Consider the following 26,933-nt stretch of genomic DNA (forward strand, 5'->3'; position numbering starts at 1 on the left):
AATTACATTATACATATGCAATTGTGCAATCTGTTTGCACTAATATGCAATTAAACTCATGTATAAAACTCTGTATTCTCCTATAGGATGTAGGGCCTTTTTACCTCTTTGTCTGGGAATATCTAGTTTTGGTTTATTACTGTTTGCTCCTAATTGTTGTAAAGTATGCTGGTGCTATATAAAAAAATATTATTATTATTATTATTATTATTATTATTATTAATAATAATAATAATAATAATAACTTGGGAACTTATCCAGTACAAATACTGATCAATGACTTTATTATTTTATGTAATGTTCATTTATAAGTGGCATTGGCCTGTGGTCACTAGCGGCCCATGACTGGGATATGACACTGTGCTTGGGATCAGCAATTGGCTGGAGCCAGGAAATAGCACAGTGACTGTATCCATGAACACGTATTGCTAATAACAGTTACCACTGTATCCTGTTACCTTTAGTATCACGTGTACCCCCAGCGCTGGAATAAGCCTGTGTGGGGCCCTCCTCTCAGTCAGGGCTGTGTGTATATATATATATATATATATATATATATATACACACTGCTCAAAAAAAATAACACATCCTAGATCTGAATGAATGAAATATTCTTATTAAATACTTTGTTCTTTACATAGTTGAATGTGCTGACAACAAAATCACACAAAAATGATCAATGAAAATCAAATTTATTAACCCATGGAGGTCTGGATTTGGAGTCACACTCAAAATTAAAGTGGAAAAACACACTACAGGCTGATCCAACTTTGATGTAATGTCCTTAAAACACATCAAAATGAGGCTCAGTAGTGTGTGTGGCCTCCACGTGCCTGTATGACCTCCCTACAACGCCTGGGCATGCTCCTGATGAGGTGGCGGATGGTCTCCTGAGGGATCTCCTCCCAGACCTGGACTAAAGCATCCGCCAACTCCTGGACAGTCTGTGGTGCAACGTGTCGTTGGTGGATGGAGCGAGACATGATGTCCCAGATGTGCTCAATTGGATTCAGGTCTGGGGAATGGGCGGGCCAGTCCATAGCATCAATGCCTTCGTCTTGCAGGAACTGCTGACACACTCCAGCCACATGAGGTCTAGCATTGTCTTGCATTAGGAGGAACCCAGGGCCAACCGCACCAGCATATGGTCTCACAAGGGGTCTGAGGATTTCATCTCGGTACCTAATGGCAGTCAGGCTACCTCTGGCGAGCACATGGAGGGCTGTGCGGCCCCCCAAAGAAATGCCACCCCACACCATTACTGACCCACTGCCAAACCGGTCATGCTGGAGGATGTTGCAGGCAGCAGAACGTTCTCCTTGGTGTCTCCAGACTCTGTCACGTCTGTCACATGTGCTCAGTGAGAACCTGCTTTCATCTGTGAAGAGCACAGGGCGCCAGTGGCGAATTTGCCAATCTTGGTGTTCTCTGGCAAATGCCAAACATCATGCACGGTGTTGGGCTGTAAGCACAACCCCCACCTGTGGACGTCGGGCCCTCATACCACCCTCATGGAGTCTGTTTCTGATCGTTTGAGTAGACACATGCACATTTGTGGCTTGCTGGAGGTCATTTTGCAGGGCTCTGGCAGTGTTCCTCCTGTTCCTCCTTGCACAAAGGCGGAGGTAGCGGTCCTGCTGCTGGGTTGTTGCCCTCCTACGGCCTCCTCCACGTCTCCTGATGTACTGGCCTGTCTCCTGGTAGCGCCTCCATGCTCTGGACACTACGCTGACAGACACAGCAAACCTTCTTGCCACAGCTCGCATTGATGTGCCATCCTGGATGAGCTGCACTACCTGAGCCACTTGTGTGGGTTGTAGACTCCGTCTCATGCTACCACTAGAGTGAAAGCACCGCCAGCTTTCAAAAGTGACCAAAACATCAGACAGAAAGCATAGGAGCTGAGAAGTGGTCTGTGGTCACCACCTGCAGAACAACTCCTTTATTGGGGGTGTCTTGCTAATTGCCTATAATTCCCACCTGTTGTCTATTCCATTTGCACAACAGCATGTGAAATTGAGTGTTGCTTCCTAAGTGGACAGTTTGATTTCACAGAAGTGTGATTGACTTGGAGTTACATTGTGTTTAAGTGTTCCCTTTATTTTTTTGAGCAGTATATATATATATATGTATCCTGTATATATTCATACATACACCATTCTATCATGTCTAGTAAATGTCCCTCAACTCCTTCCCTTATATATATTTTCTTTCCCCCCTCACCCACACCCCATTATAAATGTAATGATATTCTTCCCCCTTCACTCCCTTTCTAAAATATTTTCTGACTACTCCCATCAACCCCATCCCTTGAATAATATATTTAATAATCTCCCCCCCGACACACACCCCTTATATATTTAATTATTCCACACACCCCCTTATAATAATTATTTTCTGACCTCCTCTGAGTGGGATTAGCTGTGTTCAGCTCAGTCTTTCAAGAGTCCCAGGACTGTCATGCAGGAAGTTGCAGAGCAGAGTCCAGTCTCCTGCTCCTCGTACGTCTCATCCTCCAGTGTCAGACCCAGCGCACTGAGCACAGTGCGTCGGCTCATCGCTACCGGAGTAGAGCAAGCGCCAAGCGAGGACAGAGACATGCAGGTGCTGGCCATGCACTGACAGAGGACCGATTCCAGGCTCCCCCGCCAGCAGCGGATCTCCCTGCATCAGAGCGGCAAATCATCACACCCACCCCTATATAATATAGTATTGTTGTCGTGCTGTTGTTGGGAGAGTTGCTGCTGCACCGCCGGAGTTTGGTCGGAGCAGATCCCTTAGAGGGTAGTACGTACCCTCCGCTTAATCCGGCTCTGTGTAGCCCACACATATCAAAGTTATGAATTCAAGTTATAACTAAATCTAGTTCTCTTAAGATTCTAATCACACATCTAATTGATAACAAACAGAGAAACTAGTGTAAACAAAGGAAAGAAAATCTCAATGCATTAGTAATTATCAAAGTCCATTGCTAACATAAACTACTGAACAAGATTTTTTCGTCTAAATATAGGACAATTAAAAACATTAAGGATTTCTATTTTTATTGTCAGCTCACCGAAATCCTTTATTGATTGAAGTATAAGAAGCGTTCCTGACAACAGCCTCCTGTTTCACCATAAAGTCCTACAATAAAACAACCAAGAAAATTAGATAGTTAATCTTGTAACGTTTAATTATTCACTGTCTATTGAAATGCACAGCTATGTCCAAATAAAATGGGTTGTTTTTTTCAGCCACTTCGTAACCAACATAGCAAATGGAGAATGAATCAATAATGTTATTATAGTAAAAAGATGCTATAGGTGTACACCTCTTGACCCCCTTCCCAACACACATACACTCATTTACTGGCGCGGGTCAAAGTGCACATAAAAACTATCAGAACTATATGAAGCTACTGGAACTTTGTAAAAAATATAATTAGCATTGTAATTGAGCAGAGCTATTTAGTGTGCAGCCACACATCCAATCTCTTGCAGCCACACACTACATACAGTAGACCTGCTCAGCCGCAATGCTGATCATCTTTTCACAATGTACAAGGTAAGCTTCAAATAGTTAGAATTCTCTAGCTTAGAATTATCTACTTTTATATGCAAGGACAGATAGCTCAATGAATGGATTGTCTGACTGTAATGCCACAGGCAATGGGTTCAAATCCCATGTATCCATGTATGTTAGCATCTTGAAATGTAATAAAGGACAGTGTGACTGAATAATAAAGAAATCTCAAGTTGAGTCCATGAATGTTGTATAGGTATTTGCAACAGAAGTGGTCAGGGTAGGAGATAGGGGCGGTCAGGAAATAATGGGCTTCAAAAAGGCGGGAAGCTGCAAGTGAAAGTAATTAAAACAAATAATTGACAAGTGCTGCACCCTACCCTGCAGCGCTATGTGGGGTGTCCCCTCCGCACACACCTAGTTACGGCCCTGGTTCTACATCAGTACATGATTAAAAAGATGGGCATGTAACATTAAAATTAAATATGATTGAATCTTTGAGCACTGAACGCATACGCGGAGACCAAATAACACAAATCTATTTGCAGTAAAACCATTCAGTATGATTAGCCTAAGGTTTGTCCGATGACCTCATAATAGTGCTGATGGACTTCTAACACCGTTGGCACGCCCCCTCCCACCCCGTGACCACCTCTGCCTGTCAATCAGGCAGAAGCGATCGCATTTCACTGGTCTTCACGGGGTGCGCAGTGCAGGGCTTCAGACTGCGATCGCTGCCGTTGCAGAGATCAGGTCTGAATTAGGCCCATTTCAGGCATGCCTTCTTTCCTTATTTTTCTGCCATGTCACAGAAAACATTTAAAAAATGCACTTTGCTTAATAACAGTCACAGGAGGGGGCATGCTACAGTAATTAATAAAGTCACTGAATTACTTTTAAGGTTAAGGCAAAATTATGGAAAAAAAAAAAAAAAGGACGCAGACTAGATGGACCAAGTGGTTATTATCTGCCGTCAAAAAAACTCATAATGTTTGTAAAGTTTTCCATGAAGTCACTACTGGAAATATATTAGCACAGTTAAGAAAATAGTTATACAGTCACTGTATTAAACTGCTACAGTATGCTTGGGATATGGTATTATTTTATGTATTACTATAAAATGTATTTACTTTTACTATGTAAAGGAAAGACTAAAACATAAGACATGGGAACATAAGCAGCCCTTCAATTTCATGTACATCTTTAAGATGAAACAGTTTTCCACTTCTGGAAAAATTCCCCTTGCTAAATAATGTCACAGTGTAGTATATGAACTGTTGGCATTGTCACTGTTATCTTATAGCGGGTTGGGACTGTTTTGCCAGCAGTCGGGATCCCGGAGGTCAACATATCAAGCCACAAGTTCTATTCCCACTCTATAGGTGTTGTGGACACCCACGAGTGGGAATAGTCCCTGTGTGTTAGCTTGCCGACCGGCGACATTTCCAGTGATCGGGATCTTGGCGTTGGCATCCTGACCGTCGGGATCCTGACTGCCGGTCATGTGACCGCATCCCCTTATAGCAGCCACTAATGCAGAAGGAGAGCAGGGGAAGACGCAAATTTGTGGCATAGTGTCTGTAGGTACTTGGACATGGTACAGTATATATAAATAAATAAGTAAATAAATTAAAATTAATTTAAAATAAACTTTATTGCATAAGCACATACTTCCCAACATTCTAAAATTTGAATGCTGGCCTTGCTACATGGCCCCATTTTCATCTCTCTGGGGGCATTCCCAGCACTCCCCTGTGAACAGATGACGTGCCAAAAGCGGGACCTACGTAAGCCTGGTTTGTACTGTATATTTTTTGTACTTACTACACAAGCCACTAAACATGAGGACTGTTATATTACACAGAAATTCACTTTTTATCATTTTATGCCATATGGGGCCAGGAAAGAGGAGTGCATTTTCAAGCGCACTCCTAGCAACATTGGCATATCTTCAATGGGTGCAGAGAGTGTTGAAATATGCACATTAGATAAATCGCCAGAAAGTGGAACCGGGCAAGATACTGTATGTGCATACTCAGTAGGCAGTGGTATAAAGCTAGCGTCTACATTGCACATGCGCCAGTGTGTGTGTATGTATGTATGTAAGTTTGTTGTTGGGGGGGGGCGGGGGCTGTTGTGGCTCAGAAAGTACACACGGACCCCCTCTTCTCATAAGATGCCCCTGCCCAAAAATGTATTTGCCAAAATGGAAATGCTTCTCATTGAAATGGATAGTATTTAACCTTTTCATTGGCCTCCTGAAGGAGGAGAGGAGGTGCAGACATTAATGTGCTCTCTAGGGATGAATATATGCCTCATAATTTTGTACTGTTATTTAATTGTGAGCAGGACTACCTGTGGCAGTGTTCACTCACCACAGGTTCAGACATCACTGCATATGCCTGCCAAACACCTATTTGTAGACGGTTTCATATACGAAAATGGTTTTCATCTTTTTAGGGAATACAGTGGCCTAGGAGGGGACGAGCAGCACAGTGCAAGAATTATGAGGTGGATTGACTCAGTAGGTGCCACTCAAAACATAATTGAGTGCCATCTTGTGGCACTCGAACCAAAATTTGCCTACCCCCATGCTAGACAGACCTTCACGTCACATAGATTTAAAATCAAACTGAATAGTGGTGCCCCTCGGGTTCACTTTGTAAATGAGCTCTGTAGGAACACCTTATATGGATAGAGCAATGTTGCAAAGCTACAGTTTTTAGCATTCTAGCATTAAGTAAGACAAGAATCTGTGGAATGGGTCCAGCCATCCAGGAATAGGACAGTGGCAGGAAGCTAGTGCAGTGGCCTAACCTTTCACAGGATCTCAGTGTACTGTATGAAGGAGATGAAATTAGCTATTTGGACCACAGATCCACCACCAGCTAATCTGCAACACAATGACATGAGTCAGTATAAGGCCACATTTTTGTTTTATTGTGGAATGTGTGCCCTGAATTACTTAGACAATTCTGAGGGTAAATGTGAGCGACTAATATGTATCTACTAAAGAGGTAATGCCATAACCGTGTCTAATGCTAGACACACACATGTCCATTTTGGCCACACACATAGGTTCCTTAGTGCCATCCATAGGTTCCTTAGTGCCATCACTTTGGCATGTGCAGTCAGAATCGTCTTCCAGCCATATACCCACAATTACCAATGGTCATTGGTCATATTGTATTTAATTAGAATGTGTATGTTGTTCTGTGGCAATACGTGTTGTATGAGTCAGTATATGTGCTTAATGGTTTACATATGATTTACCAGCGGACGGGATGCCGGCTGTTAGTATCCCGACAGCAGTATCCCGCCCGCTAGAATACCGGCAGTGGGGCAAGCTCTATGAGTCACTGTGCTGCGCTCGCCACAGGATCTATTCTCCCTCTATGGGTGTCATGAACAGCCACGAATGGGAATAGCCCTGTTGCGCCGGTGTTCCGGCTGTTGGCATTGTCGGCTGTCGGGAATCCTGTTCTCAATAATACATTTACAACCAAATTTACTGCAACATAGTTCAAATTAAGAATTAAAATTGATTGGTGAAACTGAGACTTAGGGCCATATGCTAACTAGACTTTTTGGTGCCCAGTGCCAGAAAGAGAATTGCCCCCTCCTTCTTCTTTTTTTTCCAATAGGGACATAAGGCGCATGCCATGCGGGCAAGAGGCATGACAAAATTGACCTCAGAGAAAGCCCATGCTATGATGCCCCTTCCCACACACACACATATGTGTGTGTGTGTGTGTGTGTGTGTGTGTGTGTGTGTGTGTGTGTGTGTGTGTGTGTGTGTGTGTGTGTGTGTATGTATGTACATATATATATATATATATATATATATATATATGCACAGGTAGAGTATTCCTTATCCAAAATTCAAAATCACAAATTTTGTTTCCCCTACTGAGATAATGACATATATATTATTATTATTATTATTATTATTATTATTAACTGTTTCTTATATAGCGCACAGAGCCAGCCCTAGGTATAGGCAAACTAGGCAATTGCCTTGGGCATCTGGTATGCCATGGGGCACAATCAGCTTCTGCTGATTAAAATGATATGCGGCATGCCTATATTCTGTGTGTAGCATTTCGTATGCAGATACAGCCACAGTCGCACACAGTATATAGGCATGCCGCATATCATTTTAATCAGCAGAAGCTGCTTGTGCATCCTAGCCACATAGCAATGCAAATAAGATGCATTTTCATAAAAAATAGGCACCCAACATTAGCAGAGCTGCCAGTTGTCTCACGCCAGGAACTATATGTGTCATTATGTGTATAAGGGCATTAATAATGTGTAACATATGTGTAAGGGGCACTATGTGTGTCATTATGTGTATAAGGGCACTAATAATGTGCGGCATATGTGTTAGGGACTTTATTGGGGATATTCAAATGTTTGAAAAGTCAGTTGGGTGTCTGTTTTTTTTCCTATCTAATAGACTGGCAAAAACAGACACCCAACCGACTTTTCAAACATTTGAATTCCCCCATATGTGTGTCATTACGTGTATAAGGGCATTAACAATGTGTGGCATATGTTTAAGGGAAATTATGTGTATAAGGGCATTAATAAGGGTTGGCATAATGTGTAAGGCGCATTATGTTTATAAGGACATTAATAATGTGTGTCATATATGTAAGGGGCATTACTGTGTTGTATTATGTGTATAAATGCATTTCTAGTGTGTGGCATTTTGTGTATAAGGTGCTCTACTGTTTGGCGTAACGTATAGAAAGGGCACTACTGTGTGGTCTAATATGATTAAAGAGCAATATGGTTTGGTGTAATGAGAATAAAGAGCAATATGGTGTGGTGTAATGTTAATAAGGAGCAATTCAGTATGATGTTATGTGAATGAGGGGCACTACTGTGAGAAGTAACGTATATACGGTAAAGTGGTACTACTGTGTGATGTAATGTGAATAAGGGACACTATCACATTATAAATTTGTAAATAAAGTTGCACTACTGTGAGGCATAAGTTGAATTGGGGGTACTATTGTGTGGCCATGCCCCTAGCCAACAAAAACACACCCCTTTTTGGGCTATGCGCCGAATGTGCACACTGTTCTTATTTAAATTACAAGGAGTTGGAAAAATAAAAAAGGACTGCTATGGGTGGGGGGTGATGGTGCTGGGAAAGGGGTGCAGGGTCAGAGGCGGAACTAGCGGTGGTGCTAGGGGGCACCAGCCAAAATCTTGCCTAGGGCATCATATTGGTTAGGGCCGGCTCTGATAGCGCAGCATATTCCGTTGCGCTTTACAATTAGAATGACAGTAATAGAACAAAACTGGGTAAAAACAGTCAGACATAGAGGCTGGAAGGCCCTGCTCGCAAGCTTAGTATCTATGGTATATATGTATATTATATTATATATGTATATAATATATCTATATATACACATAATATATAATATATATGTCATTATCTCAGTAGGGGACTCAAAAATTTGGGATTTTGGATAAGGGATACTCAACCTGTATATAATATATAAATATATATATATAGAGAGAGAGAGAGAGGGAGAGAGAGAGAGAAATCCAATATGGTCAATCAAACCGATAGAGGGCACTCACCAAACTTAACATCCAATATAGTCTTTACTAAGTCATCACCAATTCATAAGAAGTCGACGTTTCGACCCTAAAAGGGTCTTTATCAAGACAGGTAACCAGGACATTTTCACACCGTGGAGACAGGAAGTGCACTGACAGTGCATCACAGGCTTCTATAAATACCTCTCAGCTTAGACAATAATTGTTTAATGAATGAATCAATCAATTAATAAATTAACCTCTGAAGAAACCGCCACCCACAAAAGGCGGAGAAACGCGTCAGGTGACCCTAACGACGTCAAGTGGAACGCAGCTGGAGCGCATCGTAAGCCGGAAGCTTTGCACAACCCGGAAGCCGCGATACGCGGCCAAGCGCTCCCAGCTACACGCAGGCAGCGTGTCACCGCCTCAGCCAGATAGGAAACTTTCCAGCTATACAGTGCCTCAACCCAATCGTGGACACCAATACCGCCGCAGAGTGGAGGGTAAGCAGTGCCCCTATGAGTGCCACGACGGGTTACTAAGTGGTTATTAAATCTCTCAATATTACATTATATGGAATAAACTGGCACAGAAATATCACCAGAAGAAAGTTTCACTATCTTAAAAGGACTGTGTTGACATATATACCCAGGGACATTTCTGTCTATCTAACCAAACTAATTATTAACATCAATATAACAAAATCCCTGGAGGGATTAACAGTTACTAACAACCAGGACTGTATACTGGGACTGATTACTGGTCCAACTAACTAACCAGCTAACCAATTAAGCATGCATGCTTTAAATTAATTATAAGTCCAATTGGCTAATGCGGGGGTATCTATTGAATTTCATGCAGTGATTATAAGTATGATACTAATTATTCTGCGATTTCCAGCATGATGTTTTTATATCTATGAATGTTTATTTAGTTTGCTGTTCTTTTAATAAAAATATATTTTATTTACCAAACCAGCAGCCTAATTAACCACTTTTGAATATTTGTGCGCTCATACGTTTTAAATTTGTGTATAGGGACAGTTCCCTTTGTTCAGGAGGACTTCCAGATCCTCCTTGTGTGAGCTGCAATTACTATTTAAATTTGATAGTACAAACTTAGCGCCTAATATATATTATTTATAATTAATAAATTAACCAACAACTTTGCATTAACATCACTTATACAGAGTACAGGGTCTCAATGAAGTAACATCTAATTTGGAGTGTACAATGTGTATAGACGGCATACTTGCCTACCTGACCCTCTCCATGAGGGAGAAAATGCTCTGTTCCTGGACTTTCCTGGTAATGTATGATTGCCATCACCTGTGGTGAGCTAGTTAATTGATAAGAAAGGTGTTTCACCACAGGTGATGGCAATCATACATTACCAGGAAAGTCCAGGAACAGAGCATTTTCTCCCTCATGGAGAGGGTCAGGTAGGCAAGTATGAAATTCCACGGACATACTGGGGACACAATATCAATATTCAACCAGTACTCAAATGTACCTAATTGTATCACATAAAGCACAGTACATATATCCCATGAGCTGCATAACCATCAAACCTTACCCTCTGCATAACCAAAGCACACTCAAGAGCATCACGGCTCCGAACACCGGAAGACACGTTACCCGGAAGTAAGTCACCCACTCAGCGGCTTAAGTTCCATGCAGCCAGGGAGCGTTGCACACACTTAACCGCTCAAAGTGCTGGGACCAGAAGTCACGTCACCCAGAGTGGGCTTGCGTTCCACACTATACAGTGCTTTCCACAGCCTGATACTAATAACACTTCCGGGTAATTGAAGAGCTGCTGATAATAATAAACAAAAACTAAGTGTTTGCACAGTAACTCTAATAATACAACTACGCTGGTTATCCATATTAAAATGGTTCATATTAGGATATCAATCTAGGGCCATATCTGAATGAAAACAAAGGTGTAAATTAGCCAACATATACGTAGTAATTTAGAGTTATATTTTAGAGGCATACAGGAGCCCGAGAAGCACAACTCAGTAAGCATCACACTATATAAACATTACAATATACAAAAAGCATACAAATACATATAAACAGTACCCCCAATTATTACATATATAACATATATAACATTACATCACGGTACTTCTCTAGAAAGGATAAATAACAAAATTAGAAAAATAAAAAATACAAAGTTCCAAAACATGTGAAACCCACACAGACAGCAGAGTAATAGTTCATTAATGAAGGACAATAACTGAAAAAATTAATGAAGAAAAATTCCAAGAGGATTTATTTAACTGAGTCCACATGGTACAATGGTGACACGTCAATAAATCCATCAAGCCTCAAGCTTTTTAAGAATCAAATCATGATCCCCACCACAAGATGGTTTAGGTACGTGGTCTATCAACATATAGCAGACAGTAGACACTTGGTGGCTATGTGCCAAATAGTGTTTCGCAACCGGTTTATCGGTAGTACCTGTACAGATCTTATAGAATATCTGTGATTGGCCATTCGGTCACGGAATGAACCTTTGGTCATGTCCCCTTCAGTTGCAATGCTGGGTCAGAGGTAATCAATGGTCACCAAATTCGGCACATGGCCACCAAGTGTCTACTGTCCGCTGTATGTTGATAGACCACGTACCTAAACCATCTAGTAGCGGGGATCGTGATTTGATGCTTAAAAAGCTTGAGGCTCGATGGATTTATTGACTTGACACCATTGCACCACGTGAACTCAATGAAAATAATCCTCTTGGCATTTTTCTTAATTAATTACTACATCTGCCCCTTATTCCCATAATGAAAAATGTATTAATTGCATATCATTTATAGGCATTGGCGTTTCTATAATGGGTGCAATGTGTGCAGTGCACACGGGCCCCTGGGTCCAGGGGGGCCCACACCGCACCCATTGCACCCATTTTAATACTTACCTTTCCGGAGTCCAGCGGCGGGAGCTATGATCGCGCTGGAAATAGCAGCCAAAATGGCCGCCGCACATGCACGGTAGCCAAATTGGTCTCCGGATCATGGCGGGCGCCATGTTTCCGGAGACCTGCGCATGCGCAGTAGACTCCGGCACAATGCCGAAGTCTACAGCTCGGTGCAGAGGAGGGGGCCCGCCCGGAGGTGCACACAGGCCCCCTCCTCTGTAGAAACGCCCCTGTTTATAGGGAACTCATGTAATGTATGATCCAAACTTTTATTAAATCAGACATGAAAGCTGGTGGAAATTGTGAGCAGTAGCTATCGTTATTTGAATATTTCCAGATATGTAATTTATCTACACCAGAGTTACAGCTTTTTAGTTTGTATTTTCAATGTAAGTGCCTTCCTTCTGCCTGGCTCTCTCATCTTGTCATGCAGCAAGTATGTTCCATATTAGGGGATTCCTAGCAGCTCTCTGCAGAACCACAGCAGAGCAGTGACATCACCAGGGAATGCATCCTACATAGATCAGACTCCATACAGCTTTTACTGTAACACAATTGAGTGAAACTAATACCCTGTTCTCATCGCAATGCTGGGTCACCCCAAGGAATTAGAAACAGGTCCTTTCTGGATGCGACCCAGCATTGGACCCTTACACACTGGCTTCCATCCTGACCCGGCAATATGCTGGTTCGGGTTGCCATCGGGGGCAGGGACTGCGGCGGAATCAAGGGCTGGGTGATGAGATCATCTCCATGCCGCATCTGCCTATACTATGAACGGGTCCCGGGTCGCATCGACTCAGCAACTCGTTCACACTGCACCTGATCCAGTAATAACCCAGGAATAACCCTTCTTTATTCCCGGGTTGAATTTCCAGGTCAGGAAATCCGGGAATTCATCAGTGACCCCTTTCACACCGCACAGTGGCCCGTGTCTACTCGGCAATATACCGGGTCGATACCGGGTTATTTGTGTGGTGTGAAAGGGGTATAATATTGCTCAGAGTGACTGATTGTAAATGAGCGACTAAACTTGCATACAGTTTGCGCTTTTAATCCAAAACAAAATCCAAAATGACTGATTAAATAATGTATGACTAGCAACTATTGATATTTGTACAGCATGAAACAAAGCAGCCATAATTTAAAAATGTTTCTTGTTTATTACATTATATTCTAAATACTGCTCCTTGTAATCATATTGTAGGCTTTCACTTTTGTCAGCTTTTCAGCAGGAGCTTATGTGCTCCCATCATTTTTGCTCTGCTCAAACCTTAACAGTATACTGTATTGCTTACAAAAAAAACAGATGTTTACAGAAAAATATTTTTATTCAAATGTAATTAAAGAATAAAAGACACTCACCAACCGACTTCTGGATCAAATTTTGTACACTCTTGTAATTATAATTGATTTTCCATACTGGCAGGGAGTTTGTTTGTAATCATAATATATCTTATTGAATACACATAGCCAAACAGCTGCTGTCTATGGGCCTAATTCAGACAAGTATGTAAACCCACCACAAAATAGTAGAAAGAATGGCACAGTATACACTACGTGAATGGCAGGGATGAAGGGTGAGCCAGATGGGCAAAAGAGTAGTTACCAGGGTCTCTATGGCGTATCATGAAAACTGCTCCTTCTGCCAGCACAGACTACAGCATTCACAGAGTGTATCTGTGCTGCTCCTCCAGGGCTCATATACGACAGCTTCAGTAAGTGCCACTATCCAAGTGTAAGTGAATCTGGTTATTGCAGAGAATGCAACCGGTCCAGAGTACACTTTAAGCAAGTATAGAGGTCACCAGTAAAATGAAGAACACATTGAAGGGGATTCAGAAAGATATCTCGATGGACGGGATGCCGGCAGTCAGAATACAGACAGCGGCATCCCAACCTTTAGAATTTTGGGTGGTGCCTAATCCTAAACCTCCCTTCCCCGCTGCCTAACCCTAACCTCCACTTCTAAGTGACTAAACCTAACCCTCCCTCCCCAGTACACATTCATACCTTTCCCGTCCCTGCACCCTAACCCTAAACCCGCTTCTAATGCCTAAACCTAACCTCTGCCCCCCGCGGCAGGACAACAGCTCGTCCCCGATGGAAGAACGACTGGTATTCCAGCTGTCTGTATTTTGACGCTGGGATACCGAGCTCCGTCTGTATTTTGATGCCAGCATAATGTCTCCGGTTGGCATTCCGGCGTCAGTATTTCGAACGCTGGGATCCCGTCCGGCGGCATTGGAACTACATCCCATTGAAGGAACAGTGGATTACTGCTAGGAACAAATCAAACCATTTTGCAATGCAAGGGATGAACTGCTTTTTTTGTATTGCATACATGTAAATACAGGCTGCTGTTGCATATAATGAACAATTACTGGGTAGCTTTGTTTTTTTACACTGAACATGAGAACTACTGGCCTAATTCAGACCTGATCGCTCCTCTGCTAATTTACATAGGGCTGCGATCAGATAGGTGCTGCCCATAGAGAGTGAAATCGCGCCCAGTGCAAGTGTGGGAATGCATGTGTACGCCGTGCAAACACCAGACAGCGGACAGCTGCAAATCTGTTTGCAACTCACTCACCATCTAATGATTTTTCCAGTCTGTGCAGTCTGCGTGTAGCACAGGACTTACTCTTACAGTGCGGTAGAATCAGGCTGTTCGGGGCCGTAGCTGACGTCACACACCCTCACAGAAAACGCTTGAGGCCAGTTGCTACCTACAAACGTCCAATTCCTGTCAATCACCTTACAAAATTTTCACACAATTCTGTCGCTGTTTGGGCTCGCGCCTGCGCATTGCAGTGCATATGCATGCGCAGTCATTCGATAATCGGCTGCTGTACGATTTCGCACAACAACAATCAGGTCTGAATTAGGCCCTATATCTGTATGTGTTCCTTTATGTCCGTATGTGTCTGTAGTATGCCTGTATGTGCTCCGCTATGTCTTTATGTGCCTATGTCTGAATGTGCTCCTGTATGTCCTGATGTGCCTATGTCTGTATATGCTCCGCTATGTCTGTATGTGCCTATGTCTATATGTGCCCCTCTATGGGTTGGGTATGGTATCCCAACAGTGAGGATGTCGGCTGTCAGATTACTGACACTACTTGGTACTTAAATGAACCCTACCCTTACCCTCTCCCTAACCCTCTCCTCATGCAGCCTAACCCTAACCTTATCCATCTACAGACTAATTCTAACCTGCCTCTTCCGCAGCATAACACTAACCTTCATCCTAGTGCCTAACCCTAACTTCCCCTCCTGAAGCCTAACCCTAATGCTGGCCATACATTAGGACGACCAGCATCCGATCCGATTCCTCATACGATTTCCCTTCAATCCCCCGTGGAACCCACTGCACATGATTTGGCTTTTTTTTTTTTTGCAGAAGATGAATCATACGATCTATCGTACGATCGTATGCCTCACCTAGCACGTAATCACAATTTTTTTAATTCTTTTTAAAAGGACTCTGACCGTATGTGCATACGATTACAACGGATAATATGGGCTGCACGAATGATCATTTGATGCGACATTCGACCAACGGGGACACGCATCACATCATAAGCCTACCAAAAACACATACAATAAACACACAATGCATCCGATATCGTCCTAATGTATGGCCAGCATAAGCCTCCCTGCTATACTTATATTAGTGAAAGGGGAGAAAGAGAGAGAGAGAAGGAGAGAGAGAGAGAAAGAAGGGGAGACAGAGAGAGAGGGGGTGAGAGGGAAGAGAGAGAAGGGGGAGAAAGAGTGAAGGAGCTGGAGACGCAGAGAAGTGGGTAGACACAGATAGAGAGAAGGGGGGGACACAGAGAGAGGGGGAGACACAGAGAGAGAAGGGGCAAGACACAGAGAGAGAAGGGGCAAGACACAGAAAAAGAGAAGGGGAGACAGAGAGAGAAAGAAAGGGAAAATAGGGAGAGAAAGAAGGGGGAGACAGAGAGAGAAAGAAGGGGGAGACATCTAGAGAGAAAGTATGGGGGACAGAGAGAAAGAGAAAACACAAAGAGAGAAGGGGGGAGAAAGAGAGAGGGGGAGAGATGGAGACGAGAGGGGGGGGATACACAGAGAGAGAGAAGGGGGGATACAGAGAGAGAGAAGGGGGGATACAGAGAGAGAAAAGGGGGGGATACAGAGAGAGAGAGAAGGGAGGAGACAGAGTGAAAGAAGGGGGGAGACAGAGAGAAAGGGGAAACAGAAAGGAGGGAGTAGACAGAGAGAGAGAGGGGGGGACAAGGAGAGAGAAGGGGGGAGACAGAGACAGTGATGTGGGAAACACAAGGAGAAGGGGGATACAGAGAGAGAGAGAGAGAGAGAAAGAGAAGGGATAACACAGAGAGAGATAGAGAAGAGGGGAGACAGAGAGAAAGAGAATGGGGGAGACACAACAAGAAAGAGAGAGAGACAGAGTGGGGAGGAGACAGAGAGAAAGAGAAAAGGGGGGAGACATAGAAAGGGTTAAGACAGGGATCACCTAACCCCCTCCACTGCAGGTACCACTTCATCATGTGATCAGGCATCCCCTAACCCCCACCCCCACCCCGTTCAAGTGGCACTTTGTACCTTCATTAGCAGCAGATCCTCGCCATTATCGCCAGCAGCAGTGGGTCCCTGTCATTAGCAAAGGCAGCAGCGAGTCCCCATCATTAGTGCCATCAGCAGCGGGTCCCTGTCATTTGTATCTCGCGGCATTGAGCCGCAGCAACAGCACACAGCAGTGTCCGAAAGAAGGAGGGGGAGGAAATATGAGTGGAGGGGAGGGGCTGGACCGCAGGAGTGCATTCTACTGTGCTGCACCACTGGAGTATATGTGGACACTAATACCCCTTTCACATCTCCAATGCTGGATCCCACCCGGGAATTGGAAACGGGTCCTTCCTGGGTGGGATCCGGCATTGGAGCCTCTGCGCTGGCTTCCCGACCCAGCAATATGCCGGGTCGGTTGCCATAGCAGCGGGGGGCGGAGCCGGCAGCACGGGTGGAGGCGCCGCTGGTAGATGAGCTCATCTCCGCGCCGCCTCTCCCTATGTATTAAACCGGTCCCGGGTTGCATCGACCCGGGAACCTGTTTACTCTGCCACTGACCTGGGTTGAATTATTACCCGGGTTGAATTACCGGGTCAGGCGACCCGGGAATTCTCCAAGGCCCCTTTCACATCGCACACAGACCCGTGTCGACCCGGCAATATGCCGGGTCGATACCGGGTTATTTTTGTGATGTGAAAGGGGTAGAGGGGGTGAGAGAGAGAGTAAGCGGGTCTTCGGACGGCCACTGATTGTGGTGACAGAATTTATTTATTTTTTCTTGTCACCAATATCTACCAGCACCGTCTGGGCTTATTTTCATGGGTAGCCTGATCCTGCAGCCGCATCTGCCCCATTGTTAATTCGGCCCTGTCTGTGTGTAATGCCTCTATTTTGATTGGGCATTTGTGACCTTGGGGAAAAAGAACACTGACGTGAAAGGACGCTGTCTGTGACTTTAGTACTGTGTTTTTATATCCTTTTCATAATTAGAATTAAATTGCTCGATGTCACAAAGTATAATGACTTATCAAAAACCTTGTATTGCATAATAAGATAACGTTAAATAAATACTGTAAAAAGCAAATAAATATTTTGAAACATTGTTTTTAAGATTTGCAGCTAATTATGCATTAGACATCAAGGCTAAATCTCACAATTTTCCTTTACTTTCAATGCTGATAAGTTAGCTCAATGATAGCAAGGCTGCTTTAATCAGCTATAGATCTGTCTGCAAATCAAGTTGCTGCAGTGCTAATTAGCTGGAAGAGATTAAGATTGTTATAGAAGCCAACAGACATCAAAAGGACGTTTGATTACCCATCCCCGCTAAATTGCTCTAATTACTTTATTCCAAACTGACAAGTCATCTCAGACAAGGAAAACTGGAGAACAAGCCCCGCCCCCCCCCACACACACACACACACACACACACACACACACACACACACACACACACACACACACACACACACACACACACACACACACACACACACACACACACACACACACACACACACACACACACACACACACACACACACACACACACACACACACACACACACCAGAAATGTTGCTTCTGTGCATATGCCAATATGATAACATGGAACAAGAGCAAAGTACCGTATTCAAAGCTCCTTTCTTGCTATCTAATGTCCAGAAGAAACTACTGCTGCTTTACACTTAGTCAAAGAAAAAATCAAATTGTAAATTAAACTTATACCATTGCAATAAACTTGTAGTAACTAAAAATACTTTATTATACATCTTTTAAAGAGTACTAATACATGCATTGTAGCACTTCATGTTGTGTGCATTGCTGTATAGGCATCTTGATGTTTTTCCTGGGAAAGTCCTAAAGGTGCATATACACGGTGAGATTTTGATCTTTACTTGAGAAATTGGCTATGTACGATTTTAGCTACTGTATACTATACTTTGTACCATATAGTCAAAATTGACTTGCCTGCACAGTCTATTTTTTCTTGTGATACCGACCCCACGGGAGCGCGCATCGATATCGCAAGCTGTGTACACACGGTGCGATACTGACTAACTTTCCTTGCGATTCGTAAAGCATACATCGCACCGTGTGTGTGCACCTTTAGAAAATCTACATCAATAGTTGTTTAAAATAAATGAGGACAAATTTGTAAATTTAGGACCTGATTCGCGATCCAAATGGAATTACTGCGTTCGCCCAGCGGGTGCATGCGCACGGCGCATCCTGCACATGTGCCTGCATTTACTGCGGGCGCTCCACAGTATTTGCGAATGCAAATCGGAGACGAAGCGTTGCAGGGATGGCAGCTTCTGAACTTGGGCTTGGTGGTGGCTTTATCGGGACAGCTGCGTGATGGCACACGCAGCTGCTCCGATCAAAAAGATGACGGCGGGCCTCCTGCCTTCACAGCCAGGTTGCGCCGGCAGGAGGCTTCCCTAATTCTACAACTGCGCACTAATTGTGGCGCGATCGCAATTAATGCGGGCCGCAGATGGGGGGCGGCGGTTAGCATGCTGGGAGGCCTTGCCCTGCGAAAGGGGCGGCCCCCAGCATGCGAGGCAAAGTATTGCAAAAAAAGCAGAATTTGCAATCCTTACTGAATAGGGTTCTAAGGGGGTCATTCAGACCTGATCGCATGCTAGCTTTTTTCGCTGAGCTGCAATCAGGTCAGAACTGCACATGTGTATGCACCGCAATGCGCAGGTGCGTCGCTCGGGTACAAAGCGGATTGTTGCTGTGCGATGTGTTTTACGAAGAATCCATTCGCACAGCCGATAGCAAGGAGATTGACAGGAAGAGGGCATTTATGGGTGGCAACTGACCGTTTTCAGGAAGTGGTTGTAAAAATGCAGGCGTGTCCAAGCGTTTGCAGGGCGGGTGTCTGACGTCAATTCCTGTCCCGGACAGGCTGAAGTGATCGCAGCGGCTGAGTACGTCCTGGGCTACTCAGAAACTGCAAAAGATCTTTCTGTACCGCTCGGCTGCACATGTGTTCCGCACTCTTGCACAGCTAAAATACACTCCCCTGTAGGCGGCGACTATCTGATCGCAGCGCTGCAAAAAACAGCTAGCGAGCGATCAAGTCTGAATTAGGCCCATAATCCGAAAGGTGCTTGTGAATGAAGACCATTTGTAATGTCTGCTCCTGTCTCACAATGGTATAATGTATTACAGGGGTATTCAACACAACATGCGACCCTCCAACTGCTGTGGAACTATACATTCCAGTGTACCTATAGCGTGGCATGCTGGGATGTGTAGTTACCCAGCAGTTGAAGGGCCTCATGTTGAATTAATGTAGCCAGTTGATCTGTTCTTTTTAAAACAAAAGCCTGTAGCATTCACTGATCTTCTTGCAAACTTCAGCACAGATGGTTCTGAAAGATCAGAGAAACTACCCCAGCCAGCACTGCAGTAATAGTTTGTGCGGTATCTGGTCTCTAGGTCAACAACACTTAGGTGGACAGCCATTAGGTCAACCATTATTGGTCGACATGCATTAGGTCAACAAGGGTTCTTGGTCGACACGGTCGCTGTGTCGACGTCTACTAGATCGACATGACAAAATGCTGACATGAGTTTTTCACAATTGGGAACGGTAAACGGTGCCAAGTGCAGCGGAGCAAGGCACCACGCCCAAAGCAGTCACTCTACGAAGAAAATGACACAAAAAACAACCTCATGTCGACCTTGCTCATGTCGACCTAATGCTTGTGATGACGTATTTTTTGTGTCGACTTAGTCACTGTCGACCAAAGGTGGTCGACCTAAGGGTGGTTGACCCTATGAACCACACCCGATTTGTGCATACCTCCCAAAAAATTAAGGTATGCCTTCAGTACATGTTGTACGTCTAAGAAAAGAGGGGGTGGCCTTGGGTGGATGGAAGAGTGGTATAGAGTGGAGGGCGTGGCTTCATGGTACAGCCTTAGTTTTCGTCACTCTGAGTTTGGAGGCCTATTCAGGGCTCCCTGAGCAGCTGGGCTTCCCCCTGACGCACGACATCTATTTAGGATTCGCCTGCTAGTCTGCTGTGCAGAGCAGTGGGGTAATGCCCCGCTAACCTTCCCCCTGCCCGCGGGATACTGCAGTCTGCAGGTGGAACAGAGACACTGTTGGAAAAGCTGGATTGTTCGCTGCAGTCGAACAGTTGGGAGGTAGGGTTTGTGACAATCTAGCACCTCTACTTGCACCTCTGCATTAGTTTACATGCAGTAGTGTATCTATAATGGTAAAAGGGTGAGCTGCACACAGGCCATGGGTGCCCACACTGCACACCCTGCAGCCATGTTTTATGCTCACATCTCCATAGTCCTGTCTATGGAGTGCGCAACAAATTGTGCGGTGGTAGCCATTTTCCCAGAGACCTGGACATGCGCTTTTGGCTCTGGCACAGTGCCAGAGTCTATTACCCTGCGCCATCCACTAGAGTGTATTAAGAGATGAGAGGACCCATGTGCAGTCTCCATGTGGGCCCCCTTCTCTCTTAGTACCCCCATGTTGCATAGGTACACATTGGTAAATAGGGGTGACAGGGATTAGGAAGTAAGTAAAATTAGACACTGATCTCTCGTGTTCCACCTTTCATATACCGTAAGCACAAAAATTAAATTGTTACATGACTAGAAATCTGTCATTCTCGGCCATCATTCATTAAATTGTCCCACTGGATGTGCTGCTTCTCCAGTGGGGATCAGTACGAAATCCCGCTGGACGGGATCCCGGCGGTCGAAATACCGACACCGGAATCCCGACCAGCACAATCCCGACAGGGGTGGCGAGCGGAACGCAGCCCCTTGCGGGCTCGCTGCGCTCGCCACGCTGCGGGCACACTATTTTATTCTCCCTCTATGGGTGTCGTGGACACCCACGGAGGTAGAATATGTCGGGATTGTGCCGGTCGGGATTCCAGTGTCGGTATTTCGACCGCCGGGATTCCGTCCGACGGGATCTTGACCGCATCCCCTCCAATGGGACAATACTTCGGGGAACACAGTTAACATGCAGCATGTAACGATACACCATGCCATCATACAGCAGATTGTTTAGTGTGTACGGCGGATATGATGTATCGTTACTAGTGATGAGCGGGTTCGGTTCCTCGGAAACCGAACCCCCCCGAACTTCACCCATTTTACACGGGTCCGAGGCATACTCGGATTCTCCCGTATAGCTCGGTTAACCCGAGCGCGCCCGAACGTCATCATCCCGCTGTCGGATTCTCGCGAGATTCATATTCTATATAAGGAGCCGCGTGTCGCCGCCATTTTCACTCGTGCATTGGAAATGTTAGGGAGAGGACGTGGCTGGCGTCCTCTTCGTTTATTAATGTTGCTGCAAATATTTGTGCTTATTGCTTAATTGTGGGGACTGGGGAGCAGCTGTATTATATAGGAGGAGTACAGTGCAGAGTTTTGCTGATCAGTGACCACCAGTTATATCCGTTCTCTGCCTGAAAAACGCTCCATATCTGTGCTCAGTGTGCTGCATATATCTGTGCTCACACTGCTTTATTGTGGGGACTGGGGACCAGCAGTATTATATAGGAGGAGTACAGTGCAGAGTTTTGCTGATCAGTGAACACCAGTTTTATCCGTTCTCTGCCTGAAAAACGCTCCATATCTGTGCTCAGTGTGCTGCATATATCTGTGCTCACACTGCTTTATTGTGGGGACTGGGGACCAGCAGTATTATATAGGAGGAGTACAGTGCAGAGTTTTGCTGACCAGTGACCACCAGTATTATACGTTGTCTGCCTGAAAAACGCTCCATATCTGTGCTCAGTGTGCTGCATATATCTGTGCTCACACTGCTTTATTGTGGGGACTGGGGACCAGCAGTATTATATAGGAGGAGTACAGTGCAGAGTTTTGCTGACAGTGACCACCGGTATATATAGCAGTACGGTACGGAAGGCCACTGCTCTACCTACCTGTGTGTCGTCAAGTATACTATCCATCTAGATTCTATACCTGTGGTGCATTTTAGTTTTGCAGTTTGCTGACAGTGACCACCAGTATATATAGCAGTACGGTACGGAAGGCCACTGCTCTACCTACCTCTGTGTCGTCAAGTATACTATCCATCTAGATTCTATACCTGTGGTGCATTTTAGTTTTGCAGTTTGCTGACAGTGACCACCAGTATATATAGCAGTACGGTACGGAAGGCCACTGCTTTACCTACCTCTGTGTCGTCAAGTATACTATCCATCCATACCTGTGGTGCATTTCAGTTGTGCGCAGTATATATAGTAGTAGGCCATTGCTATTGATACTGGCATATAATTCCACACATTAAAAAATGGAGAATAAAAATGTGGAGGTTAAAATAGGGAAAGATCAAGATCCACTTCCACCTCGTGCTGAAGCTGCTGCCACTAGTCATGGCCGAGACGATGAAATGCCATCAACGTCGTCTGCCAAGGCCGATGCCCAATGTCATAGTAGAGAGCATGTAAAATCCAAAAAACAAAAGTTCAGTTAAATTACCCAAAAATCTAAATTAAAAGCGTCTGATGAGAAGCGTAAACTTGCCAATATGCCATTTACGACACGGAGTGGCAAGGAACGCCTGAGGCCTTGGCCTATGTTCATGGCTAGTGGTTCAGATTCACATGAGGATGGAACCACTCATCCTCTCGCTAGAAAACTGCAGTGCCACTCCTAGATGGGCCAGGTGTTTGTGTCGGCCACTTGGGTCGCTTAGCTTAGTCACACAGCTACCTCATTGCACCTCTTTTTTTCTTTGCATCATGTGCTGTTTGGGGACTATTTTTTAAATCTGCCATCCTGTCTGACACTGCAGTACCACTCCTAGATGGGCCAGGTGTTTGTGTCGGCCACTTGGGTCGCTTAGCTTAGTCACACAGCTACCTCATTGCACCTCTTTTTTTCTTTGCATCATGTGCTGTTTGGGGACTATTTTTTAAATCTGTCATCCTGTCTGACACTGCAGTGCCACTCCTAGATGGGCCAGGTGTTTGTGTCGGCCACTTGGGTTGCTTAGCTTAGTCACACAGCGACTTTGGTGCACCTCTTTTTTTCTTTGCATCATGTGCTGTTTGGGGACTATTTTTTTGAAGTGCCATCCTGTCTGACACTGCAGTGCCACTCCTAGATGGGCCAGGTGTTTGTGTCGGCCACTTGTGTTGCTTAGCTTAGTCACACAGCGACCTTGGTGCGCCTCTTTTTTTCTTTGCATCATGTGCTGTTTGGGGACTATTTTTTTGAAGTGCCATCCTGTCTGACACTGCAGTGCCACTCCTAGATGGGCCAGGTGTTTGTGTCAGCCACTTGTGTCGCTTAGCTTAGTCACACAGCGATCTTGGTGCGTCACTTTTTTTCTTTGCATCATGTGCTGTTTGGGGACTATTTTTTTGAAGTGCCATCCTGTCTGACACTGCAGTGCCACTCCTAGATGGGCCAGGTGTTTGTGTCGGCCACTTGTGTCGCTTAGCTTAGTCACACAGCGACCTTGGTGCGCCTCTTTTTTTCTTTGCATCATGTGCTGTTTGGGGACTATTTTTTTGAAGTGCCATCCTGTCTGACACTGCAGTGCCACTCCTAGATGGGCCAGGTGTTTGTGTCGGCCACTTGTGTCGCTTAGCTTAGTCACACAGCGACCTTGGTGCGTCACTTTTTTTCTTTGCATCATGTGCTGTTTGGGGACTATTTTTTTGAAGTGCCATCCTGTCTGACACTGCAGTGCCACTCCTAGATGGGCCAGGTGTTTGTGTCGGCCACTTGTGTCGCTTAGCTTAGTCACACAGCGACCTTGGTGCGCCTCTTTTTTTCCTTGCATCATGTGCTGTTTGGGGACAATTTTTTTGAAGTGCCATCCTGCCTGACACTGCAGTGCCACTCCTAGATGGGCCAGGTGTTTGTGTCGGCCACTTGTGTCGCTTAGCTTAGCCATCCAGCGACCTCGGTGCAAATTTTAGGACTAAAAATAATATTGTGAGGTGTGAGGTGTTCAGAATAGACTGAAAATGAGTGTAAATTATGGTTATTGAGGTTAATAATACTATGGGATCAAAATGACCCAAATTCTATGATTGAAGCTGTTTTTGAGGGTTTTTTGTAAAAAAAGCACCCGAATCCAAAACACACCCGAATCCGACAAAAAAATTTCAGGGAGGTTTTGGCAAAACGCGTCCGAATCCAAAACACGGCCGCGGAACCGAATCCAAAACCAAAACACAAAACACAAAAAATTTCCGGTGCAAATCTCTAATCGTTACATTGCATCTCGCTGCACCGCCCCATCGGATGGCATGTACCCAGCTTTAGCGTTGGGAGCAAAGTCAGCTAAAGGGTAATTTGCAACTGGGGATCCATCCAATTAGGTTTGAATTGGCTTGTGCTAACCGTTTTCACAGCAAGTTCACACTGCTTATTCAGAGGAAATTGCTTTTCGTGTGTGTGAAAAAGGTAAGGAAAATCATTATTGTAAGGGAAAATGTTGGGACCTGCTTCAGAATCACTGGGGGCACCTGCATCCGCTGTGCACAGTAGTGAACATACTGTCTAGGGTATTCAATTATCCGCAAATTCGCTGCAATTTTTCGCCCGAAAATTTTTCGCAAAAATTGCAGCGAAATCGCTCCGTTTTTCGACCTATTTAATTCCAAACGGGTTTCACATGAAAATTCTTGCAGTGAAAAGTGCAGGTGAAAATGGGGAAATCAGCCTGTACCCCCAAAAATGCTAAACTAACATAGGAAAACAGAAGAGAAGTGTGTTAGAGATCACATTAGAGAGTTTTGTGTGAAATGGCTGTTAAATGCATTTTTTTTAAAAATGCAAAAAAATGATAGAAAGCAAGTTTTTTTGAGCAAAATAAATACTCATTAAATTTGGGGTACATGAAAATGGGTATAAGTATATATTTGGGTCATTTTAGGGTACGTAAAAAAAAAAGTGGAAACAGACCGATTACTCCCATCTGCAAGCCTAAAAACATCTGTCCCACTCATAAAGCACCCCAATATACCTGTTCTATACCTTGAACCCCAATTTCCATCACTTTTTACTTTTTCACCCCAAAAATGACATGTCATTATTGGCCAATTAAAAATAATTAAAAACTTCAACGTGCCTAATTAGTCATTAAGGGGGAGTCCCAGGAGTTCTGGACCATATCCAAACATTTTTACCTTAAAATAATGACTTTTTCCAACTTTTCACCTGCTTCAGAGTAGGTGAAGTGAAATTAGTGAAAAAATGATCACCAATAAATTTTCACGGAAAATTGAATAGGCTGTTTTTGCGTTTTGCGGGAAAAGTCCGGTTTTTCGCGCGAAAACCGGACTTTTCACGTGAAAAGTTCGTTATCACTGCTAATTGAATATACCCCTGTATCTCCCAACTTTAGAGAAATCAGGGCACATGGACAGATTATAGGATGGCAGGACAGCTCCCTCGAATCAGACCCTGCTGAAACTGGAACAGTTGTCCTTGTCAAGGAATGGCTTTGTCGAGTTCATTAAAATCTCTTTTACCCATGTTAGTTTTTCCATTTTATTTGCATTCTCTTATGTAGACAGTCCAGCAGTTCTATACATTCTATTTAATTGCTTAATATACATGTTGTGCATTTACCCAAAGGTTAACATTTTTGTTTCTTTTTATGGTCTAACAATAATAATAGTAATCGTTCATTGATTATTCAATTACTAAAGCTTTGCTGCATTCAGCATTGTCCTTTACCATTTAATGGGTTCACATGACAATGATTTTCATTGCAAATATAGATGCACTACATTAAACATACAGCTTTCACTTTGAGAAATATCTGCAATCACCATATTCAGGGGCAAAAGCAGGATTTCTAGAGGGGGGTTTCCAAATGCAATCTCCCACTCTGCAGAACACTGGAGCAAGTGGTGGAGCCTGGGGAGCGGTATACATACCTAGTACTGACCTTGGACATTAATGTACACATTTATACACTGGATACAGTATTAATATTTAACAATATAGTCTATAGTATAGGCTGTATCAAACATATTTAAGATAAGTGGTCAGGAAAAGGTTAAGTATCCAATAATAAATAAATACAAAAAAACATAATAGAACCAGTAGGAGTCAGAACTGCACTTTCTACGCACATTATTCCACCTCGTCCACATTATTGCACCTGGTCCAGGGCACTCATTGAGGGCTCAGATCCACACACACCGCAAACTTAGTAGAAGAAGCTGCTGCCACTGGACATATACAGCAGCTCTGCTCTGTCCCTTAAACTGTATGTTGTGTCATCAGCTCTAGTAATTGTATTATATACTATTGCTATTGTCATAATTTGAGCCTTGAGCCGCTGGCCCCAAGAGGAGGGGGTTTTCGGGCAACCAGAACCACCCCTGCATTTGCCTATGA

At 44.2% G+C, this 26,933-nt stretch overlaps 1 protein-coding gene across 4 annotated transcripts in view; it reads right to left on the bottom strand.

The window, feature by feature from the left end:
- The window catches only part of SHROOM3 (shroom family member 3), a 502,164-nt gene that overhangs the window by 33,040 nt on the left and 442,191 nt on the right, over positions 1-26,933 (bottom strand). For all 4 annotated transcript variants that reach the window (XM_063919658.1, XM_063919659.1, XM_063919668.1 and 1 more), the window contains one exon: positions 3,059-3,126. In XM_063919658.1, the coding sequence (XP_063775728.1) occupies positions 3,059-3,126 (68 nt within the window). The remainder of the gene's footprint in view (positions 1-3,058; positions 3,127-26,933) is intronic.

The sequence above is a fragment of the Pseudophryne corroboree genome, chromosome 1, assembly GCF_028390025.1.
Source record: "Pseudophryne corroboree isolate aPseCor3 chromosome 1, aPseCor3.hap2, whole genome shotgun sequence".
Classification (NCBI taxonomy): Eukaryota; Metazoa; Chordata; class Amphibia; order Anura; family Myobatrachidae; genus Pseudophryne; species Pseudophryne corroboree.